This window comes from Genypterus blacodes, unplaced genomic scaffold (assembly GCF_046128005.1).
Source record: "Genypterus blacodes isolate CSIRO-AG114 ecotype Tasmania unplaced genomic scaffold, CSIRO-AGI_Gbla_v1 ptg000073l_1, whole genome shotgun sequence".
Lineage (NCBI taxonomy): Eukaryota > Metazoa > Chordata > Actinopteri > Ophidiiformes > Ophidiidae > Genypterus > Genypterus blacodes.
This window is the reverse complement of record NW_027466883.1, coordinates 5,387,369-5,412,212: the sequence shown is the minus strand read 5'-3', so window position 1 is coordinate 5,412,212 and position 24,844 is coordinate 5,387,369. Positions and strand designations below refer to the sequence as shown.

The window sequence follows — 24,844 nt, the reverse complement described above, 5'->3', positions numbered from 1 at the left end:
TTCCACTGAGTTGGATGAATATGAACCCAGTCAACATATTATCCTGTAGCTGTAAACCAGCAATTGTACAAATTACAAAATACTCTTTGGTGTGGTCTCAACAGAAAAAAAAAGACAAAGTATTCAACATTTGGTTTCACGCTGAAAAATACAAGAGAACAACTGAGCCAGTAATGTGTTTGCAGCTGCTTCTGTCCCCTGGGATGGTTCTGTCTGTGTGTGTGTGTGTGTCTGTGTCTGTGTCTGTGTGTGTGTGTGTGTGTGTTCCTCCAGCAGCTTCAGCAAGAACATCAGGTCTTACCCAGCCCCCAAGGAGCTTTCAGGCATAACCGTCACAAAATACTGAAACCACAGGAAACCACTGGGCTGATCCTGCACCAGATAAACGTTCAGCAGCAGGAAAACTCAGACACACACACACACTCCACACTGCCATACGAAAACTGAAACGATTGATGGTACGCGTCTAATGCGGTGATGTTTAGCCGTAGGAATGGCGCGGGATCGGATGCCTGCGTCAGATAACAACTTTAATTAGCAGCTACCAGCAGAGAGAGCAGATGTGAGTGTGTTTGATGTGGTTACCTCTTAGTGTGCGTTCCTTCCCTGGACGCCATTTACCTGTAAATGTTGTAACGAACATATAAAACTCCACGGCTCAAATAAATTAAAAAAAGGGGAATAGACAGAAGACGGAAAACTATTTCAGCTGCAAACACCGTTGAAAAAGTTTGATAATCGTTGGAGGGTTTTGTGTATCTTAGATCACTTCCCAGAGGAATGAATAATTTCCTCTAATTTAGTCTCTCATGAGTCACACACACACACTTTACGGTGCCAGATACTCCTTGGCTTTCTCCAGTCCCTCCTTGAGGAAGCTCATGTAAGTGGCAGTGGAGGGGTCTTCAAATGTGTAAGAGAAGCTGAAGGTTGCTCCTTCTTCTTCTTCTGGCTTCATGGCCGTTTGGTCAAGGAAGGTATTGGCATTAATGTGGTGAACCTGAAGCCACAGAAGAGACAGAGACAAAGGAACAATCAGCCTTATTTACTTAATTTTCTACTTATTTCACACTCCATATTTGGGTGTTAAAGGGTGTTTACTTACAATAGTTCCGTTGGGCAGAGCCACCATCATCTCCACAGGGAAGTTGTATTTCTCCAGATGTAAGCGAGCCTTTTGGCTCAGCAGAGGATTCTTCTGTTCGTCAGCCTGATCAAAGAGGAAACAGTGGCTTTGATTCCAGCACTCATCAGCGTAAACATACAAACATTTCCAGCCGTTGCGCTTGAAGTGATGTGGCTGCACACCTGCGCGTCCTCCAGCTCTTTGACCAGGGACCAGCTGCTGATGAAGCTCTGGTTGAGCAGAGCCAGGATGGGCGAACTTTCCAGGACTGTTTCCCGGAGAGTTCGCCCGGAACCTGGAGGTGAGACGAGAGAGAGTTTTCCATTTCGATTGTTTAAGAAAAGGTCATCAACGCTTTTCTCTCAGGGCTACAAGATGGCAACAACAACAAGCATAATCTGTCCTACCTATGTTACTGACTGCTTTAGATACTTCTGGCTGTAACTCCGTAGAGATTTACGACTGAATTTGTAGTATCATTGTTTTTCACCTTGTCTATTCTTAGCTTTTCCTAAATCTGACATATGTGTCCTCCAAATGTCAGTGAGGGTATATATAGCTATCTAATTAAGCTCATCTTCATCATCTCACCTCAGCAGGATTGATCATCTAATGCCCCCCAAAGCAGGATGGAGTGCACCAGCTTATTCTCTGCTTCAGCTCGCTCAAAGGCTTCTGAGAAAGGCAAGTAGGCCACCTGTGAAGGAGACGGTGACACACACACACACACACACACACACACACACACACACACACACACACACACACACACACACACACACACACACACACACACACACACACACACAGAGAGCAACAGTTACGTTTAAGCCAACTAAACGCTTTATGCTAAACAGTGCGGGGACATTAGCTTTACCTTCTTAAATGGGTAGAATGTGACCTCCAGGCGGCGAGTGGCCTCTTTGTGGCTGATCTCTGAGGTCCAGTTGATGTCCTCAAAGACAAAATGGATCGGCTCACTGCCCGTGCTTCTGCTGTCGATGGTGTTGCCTTCTTCGTCCATGATGATGGAGGGAGTGGACGGCCCTGTGGACTGCAGCTCTAGCTGAAAGGACATAAACGACATTAAACACATGCCAAAGAATGGATAACTTACACCAATTGATCTCTCTCAGACGCACCTGTGGCAGATATCCGATGTCCACCTCCATATTGCTGCTCTCGCTGGCCCCGTACAACCACTCCATGTCCACATTCAGAGACCTGGGAGACAGGAAACAGGACGTGTCACTAAAGACCTACAGCAGATGACGTCAGCGCACGGGACAGTGTTGAAAAGGACTTGCCTGTCACTGGGGACATAGAGGCGGAAGTGTCGGACGTGGGATGCGTCTTTGGAGAGGACAATGTTACCGGTGAACTGCCCTGGAGTGAACCAGAAGGGAAAGTCTGGAACCTCGTTTAGCTGGAATTCTGCGTGAATTCTGCAGTGGGGAACAAGACGAGCAGGTGACTTTTTTTGTACTTCAACATGTGTCAAAGTAGCTTGAGACGGGTTAGGATTTTGTCTCCTGCACCTCACCTGAAGACGATGTCGTAATAGAAGTCATTGCTGGCACGAATGCAGGCGACTGTACCCTGAGGAGCGAAGCGCGACTTGACGAAAGGCTGAGGATGGAACATGCTCAGCAACGTGTGGATGAGCACCTGCAGCAGGAAGAGGAGGAGGAGAAGCTGTCAATACACTGTAATCACTCCTAGTCGAACCGTGGAACTACACACGTTGAGGTTATCCGGTACCTCTTTGCCTTTTGGTGCGGGAGGGTGATAGCGATTGTTGGGCAGGTACCCGGTGAAGATGTTGAGCTCACTGGGAATCACCCACCATGCATCTCCCACCTCCCCTTTGTTCTTAGGGGGCAAGAAGGCCCGGAACTGGTTGGCGGAGAAGGTGGAGGAAGGCACAGCTGGGCTTTTCCACGCCCGTAGCCCGCTGAGAGAGCTGTGAGTGACCTGGAAGAGCAGGAACAAGGCAACTCAACACAAAGCATTGTCAGAAAAGCGTTCCACCATATCTGCATTAAGTCAGCACATACTGTATGTCTTATCGTACCCCGAGAAAGCCGTCTTTGCTTTTCGTCATTGATTCAAGCAGCAGAGGTTGCATTTTAGCCTCCAAAGTCAGGGTCTCTCCGTTGGGGTCATGGGCGAGTTCCTCCTCAAAATCCACCGGGGGAGCAATTCCTGCAAAGAGTCGTAAAGACCACAAATAAACTCAACTTCTCTTTACAGGGGGGTGAAGAGATGGAGAAGAGGCTGCGTTGACTGAGATGTACCTGTGAGTTTCTCTGCGATGGGCTTAAACTCCTCCGGGGTGAGATACAGGTCATGATCTGTGTCTAAGGAAGCGAACAGAAAAAGACCTTCGGCACCCAGAGTCTTCACACTCTCTTCCTATTAGAGGGACACACACACATTGTATTCTTATTGTCGACTGACGTGCTTCACACACACACACACACACACACACACACACACACACACACACACACTATCCTTGTTGTCGACTGACATGCTTCAGGGATTGTCAGTCATTCACTACTTCCAAACTAGGACAGGGATCATCACAAAACACACATTTTTGGGATGTGACAGCTAGAATGAGCACACACACACGCACAAACACAGGTCCAGCCCCAGGGCCAGATTCCTCTCACACACACTGCATGCGTTCCTGGTCAAGCTCTTACAATGGATGGAGGAGAAGAGAAGGGGAGGTCCCTTTTCCAAACGTGGAGACCCTCAGCAGCCAAACAAATGTCGCTTTAAACAAGGGCTTGACTTTAACCAGCTGGAACAAACACCCTCCCCTCTAATAAAAAGCCTCCGGTGTGGAAAATCACAGCAAACTGTAGATTTTACTGCGACTTTACGAGGAAAAGAGCTTAGAATATGGTAGAAGACGCAGTCTTTTCAGTCAAAACATGTCCCAGAAGGTCACAACAAACTCACCAAATACACAACATTCACTGACGGATGTTGCTTTGACATTAATGACTTAATTATATACTATAATTATAAATAAATCTAAACAAAATCGCTCATATAACTGTTTTGAATAAAGAAACGTTATGAAAACAGATGTGGGTCTTACGTGACGTTTGATAAGCTGGGCATCTTGGTAGTGCTTTATCCCAAAAGCGATGAGGGGGACAGCGGCGACCAGCAGCAGAGTCCGCATGCACCGGGAGATCCAGGACCTGGCGCCCCGGCTCTGCTGCCCATCCTGCGGCCGGTTCTTCTTCTCGTCTTCGGGGTTTGTTTTATCCACGTCTCCAGCCATCCTCGACAGCAACCTTCGGCTATTTAAGAAAATGCATGGTCGTTGGATAATTCCAGAATTCTTCCAGTAGGAATTCTTCTGCAAGTATGAACTTTTTTTCCTCTTTGGAGTATTTTAGAATTGACCGGTGGTTGTGGTGTGCGTTGACCGGGCTTCGCGTATTTTCCAGCTGTGGAATACTTTGACTAGCTAGCAGCGCCGGTTTATACTGGGTACGTGGTTTAGGAGCGTGATTTTCCCCACCCGTAGACCGACAAGAAGGTGGGCACTGTAGAACCATTCCGGAAGTCAATAAACCCTGCGAATTCTAACGTTTTATTCGTAACGCGGTCTGGGTTGTGATTAAGGACAGACTTATGTAGGACTACTCGGCCATATCAGCACAAAACCGAGAGAGAGGTATGATATTTTCTGTGCCATGTAAAGTGGTTGACCAATCACATCCTCTTTTGTCAGAATACTGGTGGGAAAAAATGGGGAGGGGGGGCGGACAAGGTCAGGGAGCATGCGCAGAAGACAACTGACGTTATCCCCGCAAATTGGGCTGTAGCTCCATATCTTGCAACTCCCCCATTGTTATTCTGCCAAAAAAAAAAAGCTTTTCTACGCTATTTGCCTATGAAAGTGAGGGCTTTTGTCTCATTATTACTCAGCATTTTAATAAGAATGTGGCAGGTCAGTCAAGGTGGAAATTGATCAAATTAGATGGAACAACCCAAGGCCTCCAGCAGTTTCTCTGACCACTGCATCAATTATTCTGATATGCTGTCATGCTACTGAATAATTCAGACAGAATCTACTCATAGTATAGTAGGTATTTATTCCACACATTTATAACAATAGTATTTACATACATGTTGCAAAAGATTACCTATTATAAGGAACAATTTCCTTTTTCTGTTGAGTTCTTGTAGGGTTACTGAGTAAGGTGGGCGCTGATCTAGTTCAAAGGCACAATTATAATTTGCAGCCAGCAAGGAAGTAATTAACAATGCACATTAAACTAGTTCATCTTACTTTGCACATGACAAAGCACAGAGCCTGAAATTGCAATTACTTCACTCAAATGAATGCATTTGAGGAACCTAAACACCAAATTTCTCACAAATAACATTGGGAGTTGAAATTGAAATAAGTCTCAGTATTTATCAAACCACCCTCATCACAATTGCCACGCTAAGCAATTAATGATGCATTTGCGATTTGTGATGGTGAGATATAGGAGCGTTATCCAGGGCTTCAATGCTTTTGTCTCTGGGTTAATCAGGTTTTCAGTCCATGTCCTCCTCCACAGTCTGTGTCTTCACTTCCACAGATTTAGGGGCGATATACGAGCCCATACCTGCTGCTCTCTCTGCCTCTGCCTGGGTGTAAGGTTCCTCTCTGAGCAACTTCAGACTGAAGAAGAGAGGGACACACACACACACTCTCAGTACATTTGGGAAACTGGATTTACAAACACTCTGCAATTGCAGATGAGATATCTTACCGTTTCTTGTGCCCTTTAGTTTTGAAGTGTTCTTTCATGGATCTCATATCCACAAAATATCTCCTGCAAAACATTAAAGGCATTATTAACACCATAATTTAGGAGTGATCACTGTCTGGGTTGCATTATAGAGAGCAGATGTATTACCCAGTGGTCCGATACCTCAGATAAACAAACAGTGAGATACTTACGCGCAGTGTAGGCAGTAATGCTGAGCACAGCCTGTGACATCCAAGTCCACATTTTGTTTCAGCAACTTGGTCGCAGTCTCTGGCGTCAGGTCTGAGTGGATCTGGTCCAGGTCCTTCGTCCTTCGCTTTGTCTTCCATGTCTTAGCAATGTGTTTCTTCTTGTCGCTCTTGTGGTTTTTTGTTTGCTTCGACTTTCCCATGGTGCCTGACTGGACTAAATGTTACGTTCCAGACTGTAAATAAGACTGAAACGGGGGGCATTTAAATGAATATATTGTTAAATGTGCATTCTGCTTTGTTGTTACGATCTATAGATTTAGTAACTGACAAGAGAGACTAGGCGGACCTTCTGTACAACGCCGAGAACCCAGTTGCGTCACAAACTAAGCTAAAACAAGCTATTCCACGTCTTCAACTCTTGTTCAGTACTACTTTATAAACTGTTTGACCAATCGATTTTCTCACATGACGGGGCAATCACAATATAGGCGTACTGTTAGTATAAAATCCTTAGAACACGTATCGCAGTTTTGCTTACCTTTCACCCATGCGGCCGAGACTGGGAAATTCACATCCGGGTCAAGAAAGTGTTGCATGCACCCGCCCGCCTGTAGAGGGCACCAAATACCACAAAAGCAATTCAATCCATGGTAAATAAATTATAAAATGAACAAATGTTCTCATACTTAAATTTAACATCCAAAGCAATAAAAAAAACGATATGTCCTAGTGATAATATTTCTTTCTTTCATTAATCATAAGACATTAGAATATACAATATAAACATAAAACAAACACACCCGCATGAGCAGTTATTAAGAATTCACAATTTAGCAGTAAGAGCAGTAGATCATTTATGGTCATGTTACCTTTATGAACTCTGTAAATTCCAGTGTTAAATGAGGTGCCTTTCATCGAAGATTGGGAAAAGAAACCATTTCGATTTTCATTCAAGCAGTTCAACCAATGCATTGGCCAACGTCAATCTATTTAGACGACTCATAATAATGCTCATTGTTAGAAATGTGCAAATTGAATGTCATTTTCAACACTTCCAAATCCAAGCATTTCTTTAATTTTAATTTATTTTTTAAAGTGCAATGCGAAGTCATAATTATGGGAAACACTCGGAAATTTGAGAAACGTTCTGAAAATAAAAGATATTGGGTCATAACGGAGACATCTACCTACTGTGAAAGATTCCCTGATCTTATCGCTTGTTTAGTAGAAATCATGTATTTTTTATTTTTGAGGAGGGGGACTTAATTATTATTAAGAGGCGGAGATGGGCTGCGATATGTAAATAAACCCATATGCAACACCTGCCACAGGCACTGGTGTCTGACAGCTCCTCCGTGTTCTCTGTCACCTAAACGTCACATTTCCCCTAAGCCACAGTATCATTCTACTGTGGCCCATCCAGGTGAACTTAACCGCATATTTCCTACAGCATTTGAAGGCGTCACCGGGCTGCACTGCATACGCGCCGTGGCGGAGAGCGAAGATGGCGGAGAATAATGTCGAACCAGAGCCCGAATGGAGCGACGGGGCCCTGGACACGACCGATGACACTCTAGTGGCAATGGAAACCCTGCTGGCCACCCTGAGAGCCTTCGAGGACGTGCTAAGACAGCAAGAAATATCCACGGCATCTTCCACGGAGTACTGCGACAACTTCTGTCAGGTAATGTGTACATGCACAATTGAAGCTACCATTAGCTTAGCTTAGTTGCCCCAGGATTGTTTTTCTTGCTGCCTGCAGGCGGCTGTCGCTGGCCCGCTGGCTGCATGTCTGACGTTCAGGCGGTGTTTGTATCTACACCGCAGTGGAGTAGAGATTAATTCCCTCCATGTTTACCTTATGCATGTAATTCACCGCATAACTCGTTAGGTTAAGGATATTAACACGCATTTGGTCCCCGGGTGATGCTGACAGTGTCGCTGTCTCCTAGCTCAAGTTAAACCGCCAGCTGGCCTTAGGCTGCATCCATCAAACCCAGATACACATTATTTGGTGAAATAGTGATGCATAACATGTTTTATGTGCACCCGATGACTCTACAGCTGACAAAACGCACATAAATCCATGCATGCGTGCTCGCGGGGCGGGGCGGCATCGTGTTTTGGTTTATCAAAATCTCCTATCTAACATAATCGCCTGCAGATCAGTCTAGTATTTGCACATATTACTATAGATATCGATTACCGGTGTTTGATTCAAGCAAACTAAATGTGCCCTGGCTTTGATTGCTGTGTCACTCCCTGTGTTTGAACAATTTTCATATCCAATAACAATGGAGTTGCAAGATTTACATTTATACTTTATTATACAGAACATAATCACACACTCTATAGTGTTTGTGACAGAAATGTGAGAGGAAACCATGCTGGATATCAAATCTGGGAAATTCCCTATTGCACAAGTATCAGGATCAGATTCATCATTGGAAGTTTGTGGAGTGAAGTTTTTATTTCCTGCCAAAGGGAATCTACATAAGAAAATGAAGTAAGCCACTCTATCAACTGGCTGTGCATTTACATCTACTTTAATTAAACATTTTGGTTTGAGGGGCAAAATGCTTTAGTTTGAGTCTAAATCTGATTTTCTCTTCAAAGCGGAAGCAGTCCAGATGTAATTAGCACACTGATACGGGTCTCCAGAGTTTGAGCTGTTGTCCCCGTAGAAGGATCTGTATATTTAGACTGAGGGGAATTAATTAAGTAACTCCGTAGACAAGAATGGCAGCAGGCAGCGAGGAACCTGCTGTCTGCAAAATGGGACTCTGGGGGGATGTTGATAGTGCTGTGATGGTTTAATGTGTTTCCTAACCAGCTGCATGGAGGTGACACACACGCTTGTCTTAACTAGTAAATATTTTTGTGCTTAAAGACAGTGGACAGCTAAGGAAATATTTACTGTAAACAAAGGAGTTATGATGCAAACCAATATGACATCGTGGTGGTTTAAATAAAAGAAGGATTCTGAACTTCAACTAGTTGTTTTTGTTACTTAACACAATTGAAGTGTGGGGTCATAGTGTTGAATAATCGATGACATGTATTTTGCAACTATTATTTGTTTATTACAATCAATTAAATGGGACAGCCCTAATATGAAACAGAGAAAATAGGTCAATTGTTGCATTTGAGAATGTGGAACCAAATCATTGCTTTCATTACTTATCAATAAAGTAATAGCAAACAATCCAATATTAAAGTAGTTCTTGATTGATTTAATTTCACCATCAAAATGAAACTTTCCATTTTATAGTGAGTTCTCATTATTCCCAGAGTCAGAAAGAGAGAACAGGTCAGACTGGCATCATTTTCACAATTTTGTCAGAATTGATGCAATGTTGATGAGGACCTGCAACAGTTCCCTCAGGCCCAATCAGGAAAACCTCACACCAGACAGAATGCCAGCTGGGATCAGTCAGGTACAGACTGACATCTCCCATAGGTGGGAAAACCCCTCTTTCCCAGACATGTTTGTCTCGTAGGATCTCTCCCCCTTTTTTGAAAATCTTGTCTAACGTATTTGCAAATGTTTTGCTTTGTGTTTTTCTGTGTGTTGTATAGGCACTGATGCACTATGCTGGGAGCAGGAACTCTGTGGAACACGGTCTGTCTCTTCTAGAGGTCTACTGCCTGTCCATCAACTGCTTTGCTGCTGCCAGATCCCACCTCACCGCAGAGTCTGACAGAGTGGCTCTGGTGTTGAAGAGACTAGCTTTGTGAGTTCATGTAATATGAAACATACTTTACTCCTAAAGACTCGAGACAATAAAATCCCCATTGTTAACATCAGTACGCACAGAAATGTTTCATTTCGCAGACTTGTCAAAAACCCTGTGACATTGTGCATTAATGACTAATTTACGTACTCTATGTTGGATGGCAGGGCTGCTACGAAGCGACGCATTGCTTGTCGTTGGTAAGCTAAAAGATTTGCAAGTGGATCAATTTGCAAAGTATGTTGTGCGCTTGAGTTGCTCAGAAAACACTTAACCGGATGAAACCTGATAACACACACACACACACATACAAACACTTGGCATACAAACACCATTCAGATCCTAAAACACAGGTGTGATATCACAGAGACAGAGAGTCTCTGCTCTCACGATTGAGAATGGGCTGATAATATTCTCCTGTAGCCAAAATCATTATTTTTTTTTTACTTTTAATATCCTCAACTGGCAGTTTTCTGTGCGAAGGGTTTGACTGGATTAATATGTCTTCTGGTTTGATGCATTCATGTACAGTCGTATAGTTTGGGAATATGACTGCCCTTGACATAACTGTTATCCAGTTCTTTAATTTTTTTTGTTGTTGTACATTTTCATCGAAGCAAGCATTTGACATGACAGTGTGCATACAGAAATAGGTGGAAGTGGAGAGAGATAGAGAAAAGAAAGAAGGTTGTATATTTGTTATTATCGTTGTTTTTTCAAAGGGAGAGAGAGAAAGGGGAACTTAAACCCTGAGGCAAAATAGGCAATCTATTGCTCAAGTTAAATGTGAAACAGCAATGGCAGGAAGCCACAGCCGCGGAAGGTTGTGAGAAAATGGCACAGTAGTGTGGACGCCTGTGGAGTCCTGGATGACATCAGTGTTCTTGGTTCAATTATCTCATAGGTCCAGTTTTTACAGGATAATGTCAAGCAGCAGTGTAGGCAGCTACAGATCGCATCATAGGCTGTGGTCAATAGAAGAAAGGGGGAAGGGGACACACGAGGGAGGGAGAAAAACACAGAAGATATCCCATCCAAAGACCCGACCCTTCCCAACAGTCACACAACCCCGTCCGTGCCCGCCTGGGATGAAAAATAAAATAAAATAAAACTGCGATTGTACAAACATTGTGCTTTGTTTTTCCTTCTTCCAGGAGCTGTTTTGAGCTGTTGCTTTCAGTGCCTGATAATGAAATCCCATATGAAGCCTGGCTTCAATTCCACCACTCTGTGCAGGTAAAGGGCCTCATTTCAAAAGGGGATTTGTTGCTAGGTGACAGATTTTTAAACGATAATGAAAGAAGGGTTTGATCAATTCATTCAACTGAGCTCAATACCTGGCATGTCCCAGGTGATGTAGTTTTCGTAACATGGATATTAATACTAAGAGGACAAAAACGATACATAACATTTCCCTCAGCCGTTTCCTGTAACAGCTGTCACTTTAACTTTGACTTAGCATTTATCATTATGTTTGGCAGGATGTATCATTAGTTTAATTGTTTGATGATCTCAGCTGTCAAATTTCCTTCAGACATCAGCTGCGCCTTTTAGAATAATTTACTTGCTCTATTTAAGGTCCAAAAATTGGGTCTACAACTTAAACTCGTTTGAACTGGTTTACCAAGGTCCTTAGGCTTGATCTATTTTCTGAATATGTTGTTTGATTGTTAATCAATTCGTTTTTCAAACGAGATAGATATTGTATAGAATAGGAATAGAGAGCAAGCGTCTTATGTTAATTCTCCTCTCGCATCCATGTATTGCAGATTGCCCATGATAACTTGCTGCAGTACGGGAGCACAGACCTCCAAGCTCTGCTCCAGATCACAGGAGAGGGAGGAGCATGGAGCAACCCGGTGCTCACCGCCCTCCTCACCGGCCAGTCCACCAACACAGAAGAAGGTTGGAATCTGGAATCTGTCTCACTGTCAGGCTGTAACCTTCTCTCTCTCTCTCTCTCTCTCTCTCTCTCTGTTGTGGTTGTTCCCTAAGCAGAATCTCTTTGTATTCCCCATGTCTTCTCCAGTGGATGCGTATATCAGCTTGGAGGGCGAGGGCTTCATGGAGATGCGAGTGAAGCACCTGGAGAAGATGGGCGAATTGGCGAAGGCGGTGGTGCTGGCCAAATCTTGTACCGAATGTAGCTTCATCTCCAACCAAGCGACCTTTCGTCAAACGTACGTCGCCCTGCTTTGTCATCTGCTGCCCAACGAAGAAGCCATTATGGAGGTACAGTATATCAATGATATAGCGGGATTTTCAAATGGTTCCTCTAGATTTACTCTTCCAGCATTCGATATTGTATTTTGTCCCTGCACAGATTTCCAGACTTGACTGCAAAGATGTGCTGGAGATCACTTGTAATCTGGAGACGGAGGGGGAGGAGAACACCGCCTTCATCTTGTGTACCACGTTCCTGACACAGCAGCTCCAGCAGCAGAACCTTTACTGTTCCTGGTGTGTAGACACTGTCAGGGAATCAAGGGGTCGGGGACATGGATAGGAACACTCACACACATTTCAGGTGTAATTCATGCATTGAAATGGTAGAAACTCCTGATTTCTGAATGATTTCAAATGAGTTTGTCTCCTGTCTTTCTTTGGGGGGGCCAAAAGGGAGTTGACCCTTCTGTGGAGTAAGCTTCAAAGGAGGATCGACCCATCTTTGGAATCTCTTCTGGAACGGTGCCTTCAGCTGGGCGCCATCGCCAAAACAGTCTACCATTTGCTTTACCTGGTCCGAGTTATTCAGACAGAGGTAAGCCCAGCAGCCATCTAGCGCATCTAGCAGCGCTCGGCCTGAATCCACTCGGTTACTTTGTGTGTCTCGCATCTATGTTGTGTCCTCATCACACGCTTGTTTCATTGATTTAAATCTCATTCAAATGTTTCTCCCGATGGACAGATTGAATTTGCACGGGATATGTAAATAGGCTTTAGATGTCTGTTGACTTCCTGTGTTGTTCCAGCATCTTATCATCTCCACAGTTAAACCAGTTGAGGGTAGTATGCTATGACACACACACACACACATACAGTATATACTCTCACAAGGGGTGACATGGAGGAGTAGTAGTAGCTGGTCTGTAGCCTTCTCCAGATTGTCTCCCCTTTACACTTTCCATCACTTATCTGGCTCAAGCACCATCTCAAAACTTTGAAAACTTCAACAAACCCAAAGTATACCAGTATTTGGTTTCCCTCTTCACACCGGGAGCCAGCAGAGCTCTGGCTTCTGGTCGGGCTGCTGCTGTTCCCTGCAGTGCTGTGGCCACGGACCGGATGACAATGGAATTTCCGCCGACCGACCACGTGTGTGTTCCCTCCATGTACTCCCTCCTGGGTTTGTTGTGATGGTGACATAAGAGCTTCCACACTGGGTCGAACCTAGTTGCGTAACTTTTTGTAATGGGCAGGCTCTGGTTGTCACATATGGCGTCTGTTCTAGATAGATAGGTTAATATCTGGTAAAACTGAAAGACTTGGACTTAAAACTGACATCTGTGCCACTTGTAAGGCCTGGCTATGAAAGCGTTATTGTGTTGGTCTAAGGAAGGAAGGAAGGAAGGAAGGAAGGAAACGTCACTGACATGACAGCAGAGCAGTTGAATGACCCAGTTTAATAAGTGATAGCTGTTCTCTCCTCTCTGTCCTTGAGCCCATTTTTTGCGACAGTCCTGGCTTGTGTGTTTTGGCGAAGCTTACTAAGTGGAATGTGGAATATAACCTTTCATCAATCAAGTCTCGGCTGGAAAGGACTTTTGAACTGAAGCGGTCTTTTGTAACAGACTGGCTAATGTTCGCCTGCGCCATGTGTTACCCACCCTACTCGCTCCGATGCCTTTCACCAAACAACAGCTTTCGTTCATTGAACATTCCCTGAATTTGAAGTCCTATTGAGTGTGTGGAGCGCCCCTTGACATGAGCCGATTTCTGGTGAGCCTTCTGAAGGACGCTCAAGTGCCCCGGCAGCTGGAATCCCATTTGAAATCTAACATGCGTTCAACCTCCGTTTGACCAATGAGCGTGTTCCTCCCGTGTCATTTACATGCAAATACGCAGCCAAAACTATGGCACGAAAAGAAGCACCTGGGCCGAAACAGCTGCCCGCACAGCAACAAGGACAATGGACAAAGACTGAGGAAGAATTCAAAGCTAGAAGGGAAGAAGCATCGGCCGTGCCTTTATTTGATGTAGACAACACAAAGACCAGAATGGTTCCCAAACTGACTTAACAGGTATGTACTTGTACTCTCTTTTTACAATTTGAATGTAAATATACATGCGGTGGAAATGCTCATTGTATCCCTAAACTTGTCTAATGTCTTTGTACGTCTCTGTGTGAGTGCAGCTTGTATACAGGAAGCATCCCGACAGCTACGGCCCAGAACTACGTAGACCAACACTGAGGACCTGGTTGCAGTGGGGACATCAGAGCGCCGGCTGACCCACATACAGTGTTGACTCATTCAGGAGCGGAGAAATACTGCTGATGATGTCATTAGTTATTCTGCATGTACTGCAAATTGTATATGTATTTTTTCTGTACGTTAAAGAAACAAACCGTGTCTTGCTTTTGTGAACACCAACACTCAAGATATTGTTTACCAAGTTTAATATTTATTCCTACTAATAAAGCCACTAAATCTAAACGTATACATGTGCCTTCACAAGTAGCCCTGACTCACTTGCATAAATCAACATCTACATAAAACGTCTCAAAACTACTGTCGAATAACAAAACAAAGGGGTTTAACTAAGTCTTCCAAAACAGCATGCAAGCTTTCAAATGCTACACTTCTATCAACTGTGCCTTTTGTTTGTGTAAATGTTTCATCTGTACAGAGAAAAATGGAGTACGACCTCAATGATGTGAAACATTCATCATATTTCCTGTTTGTTTTGTAAAACTGACCCTAAACAGAGTTTTACAAGAGATTACATGCTGGAAGTAGCAGTGTAGAGTACAGGCGCACCCTCTGTGTTTACTGTTATGTGTGCAGGAGTTGCAGGAGTTGGTGGGAGTGGGAGGATGGAGGCATTTTCGTTCCCTCAGTGATTCCTACAACTTCTCCCACTCCACAATCTTACAGGCTGATGCTTCAACTGAGACATATTTCTGGCTTGGGTTCCAAGAAAAATAATGTGTTGATAAATTAAATAATGATGAATCGTTTCCACCGTGAGATTATTCAGTAGTGGAATGTGATGTGTTAAGTGGTGTCGTTTGGAAATGAAAGCTAATGAGATGCTACCGTTTTCTTTCCAGGCTGAAGAGATGGGTATGGCTTCATCCGTGGAACTTTGTGTCAAGGCCCTCCAACTTCCAAGGCAAGACGACTTGGACACGAGGATCTCTGTCTGTAAGACGGTGACCTGCCTTCTTCCAGATGACCTTGAGGTGTTACGCGGCTGCTTACTCACAGAGTTCCTGCTCGGCCCCTGCCAGGAGGTGTTCGGCTGCCTTGAAGAGGTCCACCTGCGCCCAGACCAGAAGTACGATCAGGAGAAAGGGGTCATTCCCAACTCACTCCGCTGCGAGTTGCTCCTCGCGCTGAAAGCCTACTGGCCTTTTGACCCTGAATTCTGGGACTGGAAAACCCTCAAGTATCACTGTGTCTCCCTTCTGGGGCTGATGCCAGAGTCTGAAGGAGAAGAGGAGGACGTTGTAGATGGACAGGAGAGGAGTAAACAGCGTGAGACAGAGTGTGAAAAGGAGACTGCCATAGAATCCGAACACCATTACGAGCTAAATGGCCATCTGGGTGATCTGGAACAACACGATGAAAACGCTAACTTGGTAGAAGAATCGGAGGCACAGAAACTTAAGTTCTGCTGTCAGATATGTAAGAGGTCAGTTAGTGACACTCAGATAGTTCACCACTCCAAAAGACATGCAGAAGAAGACAACCACCCCTGCCCTGTTTGTTTGGAAAGGTTTAAGAGCAGGAAGGAACTCGTCCCTCACGTGAAAGAACACATTCAGAATCACACACACTTTTCCACGGACTGTGAAACGAAAAAGGACTCGCAGGAACAGCCGGACGAGGACGAGGACATTGAGCCGGGCGAGATCACCGTCGACCCGTCCTTAATGCTGTATTACAAATCCACCCACGATCCGGACGTGTTGCACCACATCGTGCAGCAAGCCAAGTCGCTCAAAGCGAAGCACGTGGACGACGACGATCACGTTACTTTCGATTACGTCGAACATCACTTCAATCTGCAGAACAGAGACGTGTACCCGTGTCCAGGAAGCGGATGTAAGAAGACCTTTAAACATTCCAAGTACTTATACGTCCACTTAAAGTCCGAGCACAAGGGTGACGAGAACGTAAAACACTTTCACGAGATGAGGGACAAGAGGGAAAAGTGTGCTTTTTGCAGACGCCATTTCGTGTCGGCCTACCATCACCGCAAGCACCGCAGGGTTCACTATGGCGATCAGCCGTACACGTGTGTGGTAATGGGCTGCGGCGCTCAGTTCGGTTCTTCCAACGAGCTCTTGGTGCACAAACAGACCCACGGCTACCAGCTCAACTACCAGTGCGAGCTCAACGGCTGTTACATCACGTACTCTGACCTGGGACAGATGTATCACCACGAAGCACAGCATTTCAGAGACGCCGCGTTCACCTGCTCAAGCCCCGGCTGTAAGAAATTCTATTTCTCCAAAAGGGAATTGGTGCAACATCTATCAACGCATAATATCACATTCACGGAAGACGACTTTGAGGCCCAGAGGAAGTCCAAACGGAAACGATTTAAGATTATTCCAGAGGAGGCGGCCTGCTTAAAGAAGTCGGAGGATACAGCGACTGGGCCCGAGGAGAATGTGAGTGTGGATGACCTCACCTCTTCACCGGTGAGTTGTTCCTCTTCTTTGCAGTCGGCAGGCTGTAAAGAGCCGAAGGGGACGATGACCTTGGTAGCCGTGTGTTTCGACGGGAGTAAGTTCACCTGCGGGTTTGAGAAGTGCGGCATGACATTCTCGAGAGCCCGAGACGTCCAAAGGCACCTGAAGTGTGCACACAGAGAGCACCTCAAGTTGGAGAACAGAGAGTTCAAACACGACAAAGAGCGAGGGCCCAACACCAAAGGGCCAAATACGGATGCTGAAGCAAACGGCGAGGAAAAGGGGGAAAACAAGAACGCAGGTCCACTTCAGCTGACTGAGGGTGGGAATGAGAGGAACGCACCATCGCATCTCAAACAAGACGAGACAAACTCCTCAACCGTTGCCAAAAACGACGTCCTGAGTGAAATCCTTATCGGACTCAGCCAGCTTGACCTGAATTCCGGCTCTGAAAGTGAACCCAGCGAGCCGGCCCCGTCCGCCCTGGAGCCACAAACGTCCCTCCACAAAGATGTCCTGGCCAAGCCGCCGGTCTCATCCCTCCAGAAGAGGCCAACGCAGTCTGACGACGAAGAAGCCGCAAAGGCCAAATGCGGCGAGCCACTTGTAACTGCGGACCAATGCAGTAGTGAAACCTTAGCCACTGCTAAGCCATATATCTGTCACATCGAAAGTTGCGGTTTCAGGACGGCGCAGAGTTACAGCTTGTTGCGCCACTATAAAAGCAAACATCGCCACACCATTGCACAGGCCAGAATGTTGACGTCTCTGAAAACCACGTCCTTTAAGCCGTACGCGTGCCAGCTGTGCTCCAAGACTCACAGAGAGAAGAGCGCGCTGAAGGCCCACTACCTCCACATGCATAAACTCAGCAAGGCACTGGTGGAGAGGATCAGCTGTACGGTTGTCCAGGACAAAGGAAGCAAAGCCACGGAGCCCACAGAGCATCCGCCTCAATCCCTGACAAACCATACAGCCATCAAGAAGGAGTGGGACCAAGCCGAGCCAGTCGTGACAAGTGCAATCGACACAAACGAACCACACTCTGACAATCATTCTCCTTCCGAAGAGGAGGCGGAAAACGATGCAGGGGATAAGAAAGAAGACGGCGAGAAAAAGGGAGATGAGGCGGAGAACGGGACGGCGCATCAGGGCCGGACCCCGAGGCGCCTGGTCGCCAAGAACAATCTGTGCTACATATTGGATAAATTCAGCAAACCCTTCCACTGTGTGGTGAGGGACTGCGACGCCGCCTTCTCCACTCAGGGAGGCCTAGTGCGCCACCTGCAGTTGGTCCACCACTACAACCGCTCGCAGCTCCTGTTGGAAAAAGACGTCGACACGTATCAGAACGCCGAAGTCCGGAAAGAGCCGGCCAAGAAGAGGCCCGTCCCTAACTCGGACGAACCCCAACCCCAGTACAAGTGTCACTTTGCCAACTGCACGGCGTCGTACCACCTGAAGAGCAGCTTGGTCCGGCATACGCGCGAGTTCCACTCTCCACCCCCGGAGCTCATCCAGTGCAAGTACGAGGGATGTACCCGGGTGTTCAGCCAACCTAACGCACTTAAAAAACATATTCTTTACTGTCACTATGAATATTATGATTCGCTGGTGTTACGTCTACAAAGCACTCACAAAAACTCGGTCAGCGGTTGCCAAAAGAAGCTCATCGTCACCGCACAGAGTCCACAGAAGGATGAGCCCGACTCGCCCAACGCGCCGCCTGGGGAGGCCAAGCCCGAGGAGGCGGCGGCACAGTCTGAGGAAACGGGCGAGGCGGCTCCTGAAGACGACAGCGCGTCCGACAGCAAGGAGGACAAAAACCAGTATGACAGTTTTGTCTACAGATCTCACGAGGAAGCGCTACAAATGTGCCAGGATCGCTGTCTGCGTGTTGGATACCCGTGCATGGTGCAGGACTGTGATTCTGTGGTGCGATACATGAAGAGTATGCAGCGCCACTACATCAAAGTTCATGGCATGAGTCACCAGGAGTTTGTTAGGAATGAGGACAAGCTTGTTTTTAATGCGGAGCAGCTGGAGGAACTAATTCAGAGGAAGTCAGCCAGGCCCACTGTGGCGTGTCAACCCAACGGGGTTCAGAAAATGGAATATCAGGCAGAGCCGGAAAACCCCGAGGGACAGTCCACGCCTATGAGCCTGCACTCCATCAGCATGGACACGCAGGAGGATAATCAGTACCCACTTGACGTCAAGGAGGAAGTACCACCCACAGAGAAAAACAGTGTCGTCCTTGGCACCGCCGATGTGATCTACGGTGAACCGAGCACCGAGCACCCTGAGGAGCCGCCGGCACCCACTGAGACGCAGAGCAGTCCCAAGCAGGAGGAAACACTCAGCTTGCAAAACATCAAGGCACTTCTCCGTCCGGTCACCGTCGACCTCTCCCCGCCATCCTCGCTGCGCCTCAGAATCGATGAGGGCTTCCTAGACGCGGCGAGTGGCAAAGACGCCAGTAAAGTAACAAACGGGTCAGCATCAGCTTTGCCCACCACCCCAGTTCGCCAGCCACTGAAGCGTAAAAACGAGCTGCCGGAGCAACCTTCAAACTTGAAAGAGGCGCCGCCCTGTAGCCCCTCGCCACGCACTTTCGACATTGCTACTTATAAACCGATGGGCTTCGAATCGTCCTTCCTGAAGTTCATCCAAGACACCACGCCTAAAGACAAAGACGCGCCGGTCAAAAGGCGGGACACTTTCCGGCGCAGCTGTTCCGTCAAGGAGAACAACCAGTTGGGAATCTCGCACACCCGCAACAAACGCACTCATTCCCCTCTGCTGAAGCCCCTCGCTTTGACTGGGGACTTATCAGCAGTCCAAAACTTGAAGTCCATCTTGGACAAAGCCCTGGCTGGGTGTGGGGACCTGGCCATTAAACAGCTTCAGTACCTCAGACCTGTGGTGGTTCTGGAGCGACCCGTATACCCCGACGCTACCGCCCTGCCTGAACTCTTTCCCTCAGACACGAGCAACGGCAAAATGCTCCTCGGAAGTTAGTTGATCAAAAAGAAATCTTTTAAGATGGCAACAAAGAACAATCACAGAATCGGTATTTCTTTTCCTCCAAAAATGTTTGTATGAAGTTTCTGATGGAAGTTTTTTTTAATTGCCAAGTTCTAGAATTTAGCGATCAAGAAGCTTTTCAACAATAATTACAGATAACAGCAATTCTGTTCAGCTGTGATCTCACAGATGTATATAGCTCATGATAAATGTACAGGATCTCAGAAAGGAATGGTCAGTAGTGTGGCGAGGCCTCCGCCCGAAAGAAATGTGACTGAAAAAAACATTTATTCACTGCAAAGATCTAAGTTTGGTTATTTTTCACCTCAGTTTCCATTCCAGTCTGTGTTTGGATTCAGTGGACAGATGATGGCAAGGAAGTATGTAACACTTTCTAATTAAATGTAAATTAAACAAAAAATACACATAAAATTGTAATTTTGGAATTGTGTCTTTGTTTTGTTTTTCTTGATCAAGTTCAAGTCAAGACGGCTGCTTTGGGTGTTCTGTCCAGATAAGCAGACAGTGGTGTGTCCATGGATACACAATGAGGGCACCACTCAATATACACTTTTATCATAGCAATTTCATTTTGGTTTAAGAAAGCAAACGATTAAAAAAGCATTTGTCATTGTGACCTTTAAAACTTTATAATAAGTGTTATTATTCCTGGGCTCCATTTCATTTTCTCCCATTTTATTTTCACTTTCCAGTCAAAACTTCATGAATAACTTTAAAGTTGGCCAACATCCGCAGCTAAAACATCTGGGGAAACGAAAAAAGCAAAACATTGAAGTTATAAAGTTAATAAACCATTACTTTGTACATTAAGTCCACGTATTTGGCGTGAATCATCGGAGCAACTCTCAATTGAATCAGCTGTGGAACTGAAAGCGGAGTCGATGTTTCAGCGGGGACGGAATACGATGCCGCTCTTCACGAACAAGCTCGCATGAATGGAAGATATTAGCTAGAAAGCCTTTACTTGAGCATGGAAACCGGGTGTGAAGATTCCCCAGTCAACTTTATTAGTTAATACATATTGCTTTAAAGTGAAAATACTCGAACTCAAAAGTAGCGTCTGTTTGTGTATAGAGCGGAAGAATAGCAGCTTGTAGCGTTTCCCTTTACATTTCCGGTTAGCTTGCGTTAGCTTAACTCAGCTCGCACACGAACCAAAAAACAGTAAAGATGGTTGAAAATCTATTTGATCTCCCGATAGAAAAGCTTATATTCTACGCCGTGTTGGGGTTTTCATGGACAGTGTATTTATGGGAGGCGTACCTTGCTTACAGACAGGTAAGATAATACTATAACATATGACTCCAACTTTGACATTTCTGCCTTTAAAGTTGTTTTATAGAGGGACAAACCATTAAATGAGGAGGTAAATCTAAACTATGGTGATTGCAGGTGACTAATGTGATTTAAAATGTAGACAGATTTGTGTTTTGGTGTAGTTATTGTTTATGGTGACATGTTACATCATATTTGGCTGTATATTGTAATAGAAATTATTAGATTGTACAGATATTCATATTCTTTCCACGCTACAGAGACGGATATACAGGTCAACCACACATGTGCCACTGGAGCTTGGGAAGATCATCGACTCTGAAACGTTTGAGAAGTCTCGTCTTTACCAGCTGGATAAAAGCACCTTCAGCTTTTGGTCCGGACTCTACTCCGAGACGGAAGGAACGGTAAGACGAGCGATAGATTACAACACGAGAAACAAGAAACGAGACCGAAATAAGACCAAATATAGAAGATGTGCTAACTTGTTTCCTCTCTGTAGCTGATCCTCCTCTTGGGTGGAATCCCGTTTCTGTGGGATGCGGCTGGTTCAGTGACAGCTCGCTTCGGGTTCGGCCCGGAGTACGAGATCTCTCAGTCCCTGGCCTTTCTCACGCTCTCCACCCTGTTCAGCGCCGTCACCGGACTGCCCTGGAGCTTGTACAACACGTTTGTCATCGAGGAGAAACACGGGTTCAACCAGCAGGTATGAACCCCAACCTGAACCTCCGTCATCACACACATCCTAACTTCTCCTTTGTCGCCCTGCCTTCATTTGTATCTTCCTCATATCCCGGTCTTCCCTCCCTAGACGGTGGGGTTCTTCCTTAAGGACGCTGTGAAGAAGTTTGCGGTGACTCAGTGCATCCTGCTTCCTGTGACCTCCCTGCTTCTGTACATCATCAAGATCGGTGGAGACTACTTCTTCATCTACGCCTGGCTCTTCACCTTGGCCGTCTCTCTGGTTAGTGTGTATGTGTGTGTGACAGCAGAACCACCAGAGACCTGAGTCACTTAGTCGTCATTATAATGCGGCGTCTCTCTTTTCTTGCTGTCAGGTTCTTGTCACCATCTATGCCGACTACATCGCTCCCCTGTTTGACAAATTCACTCCGTTGCCAGAAGGAGAGCTGAAGACGGAGATCGAGTCGATGGCCAAGAGTATCAGCTTCCCCCTCACTAAGGTTTATGTAGTAGAAGGTAAAGCACGAGGAATGAACTCAGCCAGCAGGTTGCTTTGTGTGTTTTGGAGATGGAACATTCTTTAATTGTTTCCACTCTTCCAGGGTCCAAGCGTTCGTCGCATAGCAATGCGTACTTCTACGGCTTCTTCAAAAACAAGCGCATCGTGCTGTTCGACACCCTGCTGGAAGACTACTCCCCTCTGAACGCAGCCGGAGAGCCGCAGGCCGAGCAGCCGGAGCAGCCAGAGGGCGAGGATGCACCCAGCGAGTCAAAACCCAAACCCAAGGTCATCATCATCATCATCAACATCAGGAACTTGGTCATAGTACGTTGTTATTTGGTGTAACTGTTCCCTGAAATATGTGTACAGAACAAGAAACAAGGCTGCAACAACCCCGAGATTCTGGCAGTTCTGGGCCACGAGCTCGGCCACTGGAAGCTCGGCCACACTGTCAAGAACATCGTCATCAGTCAGGTGTGGATTTCATGTTCTCCCTTCTTCAAATAGTAATTTTTGTCTCTCTGTATGTATCTGTTTACCCATTGAAACACGTGATCAGATGTATTCCCATCTCTGTAAGTGACGACATGTATGTTAATAAGCAAATTAATTTCCCGCAGATGAACTCCTTCCTGTGCTTCTCCCTGTTTGCCGTTCTGATTGGACGCAAGGAGCTGTTTGTAGCTTTTGGCTTCACAGACAGCCAGCCCACATTAATAGGCTTGATGATTATCTTCCAGTTCATCTTCTCCCCGTACAATGAGGTAACCTTGGGAGAGACATAAACATGGTGACAGTACTAAGAGGTTAACCAAACCAACAAGCAACTCATGAAAAATGTGTTTTGTCCTTGCAGCTCTTGTCCTTCTGTTTGACGGTCCTGAGTCGCAGGTTCGAGTTCCAGGCAGACGCCTTCGCGCGCGCCATGGGCAAAGCCTCTGAGCTCTACTCCGCCCTCATCAAGCTCAACAAGGACAACCTGGGCTTCCCCGTGGCTGACTGGTTGTTCTCCATGTGGCACTACTCCCACCCCCCCCTGCTGGAGCGCCTCCGAGCCCTGGGCAGCATCAAGCAGGACTGACGGGCCTGGAAGATGGGGCAGCGGCGAGAGAAGCCTCCCCCAAAAGGCCTCCGCAAACCGCTCCTGGCCCTGTGACGCACCTCCTTCTTGTTTCCCCCTTAATGTTTTATCTCATTTTAAGTTGTTTCATCAATAGGCCACAGTCGCCGCACCCTTCCTTTCGCTTAGAACAAAACCAAAACGGATCAGCACAAGCCAGCCTGAACTGAATTCAGCCTCTGCTCCCTGTAGAGAAACCTCACATGCACTTGTGGGGCAATGTGTGTTTACAAAAGTCGATATCAAAGCACAGGTCACATTTTTGCTCACACGGGTTGACCTGATTACATTTTTGAAATTATTTCCCGTCCGATTGTAACTGCATCCTTTTTGTTGAAAGACAATTAACAGTTTTTACATTTACCAAAACCCTATGATCACTTCCTCGCAGAGCATCCTGTTGTTACAGCAAGGACACGGTGTTCCGATTATTGAGCATAAGAGTGTTTGTTAAGTAACGTCTTGTCATAGAATTTATTTGGGGTTTTATTAGTTTTATGTAATCATGACAAAGCTTTTGCAAATGCCCAGGCCTCTAATTGTCCTCAAGTGCAGCCGGTTGTTGTTTCAGTATTTCCAGGCAAACTGAGGCTTGGCACACCACACATCTTGCAACCCTGAGTTTAATAGATGAAACTTTATAGATTTATGAGTATTTGAGTGCCTCTAATTCCCTGCAACTTGTTTTGACGACAGATAGCATAATGTACAGAACAGTGCAGAAACTTTCATTTGAACTTAGGTTAGAATTGTGAATTTGATTTTTTTTACACACATTAAGGGGGAGTCTTGTTTTCCTTTTTTTTTAATGCACTTGCTTGTACAAAAGGTTCCAACCGTACCTGTACATATGTAACTTGGATGAAAAGCTCAGTGATGTTTGAAGTAAATTGTGGAAAAATGTTGAATGTGGTGTGAAATTCTATGTTGATATGACATTACTTAGTTTCTTCTCGTTTTTTGGGGGGGCCAGTTTGAGCCCAGAGTTGCCGGGTAAGCAAAGAGTGTATTGGGGCCACAGGGACGGGGTACTGGGGTCGTGACCCCAATGCCACACAGACCAGTGTTTGTTAAAGAAGGGAAGCATATACTTTCTTCGCAGCATTGAATAAAAACCCTCAAAGCATCTCTCACACTGGCTGGATTTTGTATGTTGTTGCTTTATTGAAGTGAGGAAATTGAACAGAATTAGTGGTTCAGTTTATGGCACCACATCACCACAATGACTGCAATTAGGCAGACCACTGGTAAAGTTATGTATTAATCAATATGATGGATGTATTTTATTACTGGCAACATTTTGACAGGTTTTAACTCAACAGGTGTCACTAATGACAGATTATAGCTCACTTCAATTACAGTGCCAGCGAGCCATTATTCCCAAAAGGGCCCTGGCACAGAGCAGCAAAATTAAATGTTAAATTGATTTGTTACCTAAGATAATTAACTACTATAATGTTTGGTATTAGTCATAGTTTTTATACTATTTTTCCTATATTATGTCAACTA

The 24,844-nt window shown here is 45.6% G+C and overlaps 4 protein-coding genes across 6 annotated transcripts; 2 read left to right on the top strand and 2 right to left on the bottom strand.

Moving 5' to 3' along the window:
• Positions 1 to 94: 94 nt before the first annotated feature.
• On the bottom strand, positions 95 to 4,667 carry selenon (selenoprotein N). Its single transcript, XM_076157415.1, has 12 exons — positions 4,242 to 4,667; positions 3,424 to 3,541; positions 3,201 to 3,331; positions 2,888 to 3,100; positions 2,670 to 2,794; positions 2,434 to 2,571; positions 2,269 to 2,350; positions 2,004 to 2,192; positions 1,718 to 1,823; positions 1,309 to 1,421; positions 1,106 to 1,210; positions 95 to 1,000 (listed from the first exon to the last, which is right to left on the bottom strand). The coding sequence occupies exons 1-12, from the start codon at positions 4,428 to 4,430 to the stop codon at positions 830 to 832; spliced, it is 1,680 nt and encodes a 559-aa protein (XP_076013530.1). The 5' UTR covers positions 4,431 to 4,667; the 3' UTR covers positions 95 to 829.
• Positions 4,668 to 5,227: 560 nt separating this feature from the next.
• znf593 (zinc finger protein 593) lies at positions 5,228 to 6,715 on the bottom strand. Of its 2 annotated transcripts, none has more exons than XM_076157509.1 (4): positions 6,649 to 6,715; positions 6,111 to 6,355; positions 5,920 to 5,982; positions 5,228 to 5,828 (listed from the first exon to the last, which is right to left on the bottom strand). In XM_076157509.1, the coding sequence occupies exons 2-4, from the start codon at positions 6,308 to 6,310 to the stop codon at positions 5,702 to 5,704; spliced, it is 390 nt and encodes a 129-aa protein (XP_076013624.1). In that variant the 5' UTR covers positions 6,311 to 6,355; positions 6,649 to 6,715; the 3' UTR covers positions 5,228 to 5,701. The 2 variants fall into 2 exon arrangements, with proteins under 2 accessions (XP_076013624.1, XP_076013623.1); XM_076157508.1 differs by lacking the exon at positions 6,649 to 6,715 and adding an exon at positions 6,457 to 6,628.
• Positions 6,716 to 7,549: 834 nt separating this feature from the next.
• rlf (RLF zinc finger) lies at positions 7,550 to 20,179 on the top strand. 2 transcript variants are annotated; one of them, XM_076157804.1, is made up of 8 exons: positions 7,550 to 7,794; positions 9,690 to 9,844; positions 10,999 to 11,080; positions 11,614 to 11,749; positions 11,874 to 12,076; positions 12,168 to 12,304; positions 12,464 to 12,605; positions 15,117 to 20,179. In XM_076157804.1, exons 1-8 carry the CDS (start codon positions 7,615 to 7,617, stop codon positions 19,725 to 19,727), a joined length of 5,646 nt encoding a protein of 1,881 aa, XP_076013919.1. In that variant the 5' UTR covers positions 7,550 to 7,614; the 3' UTR covers positions 19,728 to 20,179. The 2 variants fall into 2 exon arrangements, with proteins under 2 accessions (XP_076013919.1, XP_076013920.1); XM_076157805.1 differs by lacking the exons at positions 7,550 to 7,794; positions 9,690 to 9,844; positions 10,999 to 11,080; ... (2 more) ...; positions 12,168 to 12,304; positions 12,464 to 12,605 and adding an exon at positions 12,683 to 14,085 and having other exon boundaries at positions 14,199 to 20,179.
• Positions 20,180 to 20,636: 457 nt separating this feature from the next.
• Positions 20,637 to 24,468, top strand: zmpste24 (zinc metallopeptidase, STE24 homolog). The gene is made up of 9 exons (XM_076157806.1): positions 20,637 to 21,032; positions 21,290 to 21,436; positions 21,532 to 21,735; positions 21,841 to 21,993; positions 22,088 to 22,229; positions 22,316 to 22,500; positions 22,585 to 22,689; positions 22,836 to 22,979; positions 23,072 to 24,468. Exons 1-9 carry the CDS (start codon positions 20,925 to 20,927, stop codon positions 23,294 to 23,296), a joined length of 1,413 nt encoding a protein of 470 aa, XP_076013921.1. The 5' UTR covers positions 20,637 to 20,924; the 3' UTR covers positions 23,297 to 24,468.
• The last annotated feature ends 376 nt before the right edge of the window (positions 24,469 to 24,844 follow it).

Coding starts and splice junctions, on each gene's coding strand:
- znf593 (XM_076157509.1), bottom strand. CDS start 6,310: ATGGGAAAGTCGAAGCAAACAAAAAACCACAAGAGCGACAAGAAGAAA. Junction 5,983..6,110: donor CATTACTGCCTACACTGCGC/GTAAGTATCTCA, acceptor AATGTTTTGCAG/GAGATATTTTGTGGATATGA. Junction 5,829..5,919: donor ACTAAAGGGCACAAGAAACG/GTAAGATATCTC, acceptor TCTCTTCTTCAG/TCTGAAGTTGCTCAGAGAGG.
- zmpste24 (XM_076157806.1), top strand. CDS start 20,925: ATGGTTGAAAATCTATTTGATCTCCCGATAGAAAAGCTTATATTCTAC. Junction 21,736..21,840: donor AACACGGGTTCAACCAGCAG/GTATGAACCCCA, acceptor TTCCCTCCCTAG/ACGGTGGGGTTCTTCCTTAA. Junction 22,690..22,835: donor AGAACATCGTCATCAGTCAG/GTGTGGATTTCA, acceptor AATTTCCCGCAG/ATGAACTCCTTCCTGTGCTT.
- rlf (XM_076157804.1), top strand. CDS start 7,615: ATGGCGGAGAATAATGTCGAACCAGAGCCCGAATGGAGCGACGGGGCC. Junction 11,750..11,873: donor GTCCACCAACACAGAAGAAG/GTTGGAATCTGG, acceptor TGTCTTCTCCAG/TGGATGCGTATATCAGCTTG. Junction 12,305..12,463: donor CAGAACCTTTACTGTTCCTG/GTGTGTAGACAC, acceptor GGGGGCCAAAAG/GGAGTTGACCCTTCTGTGGA.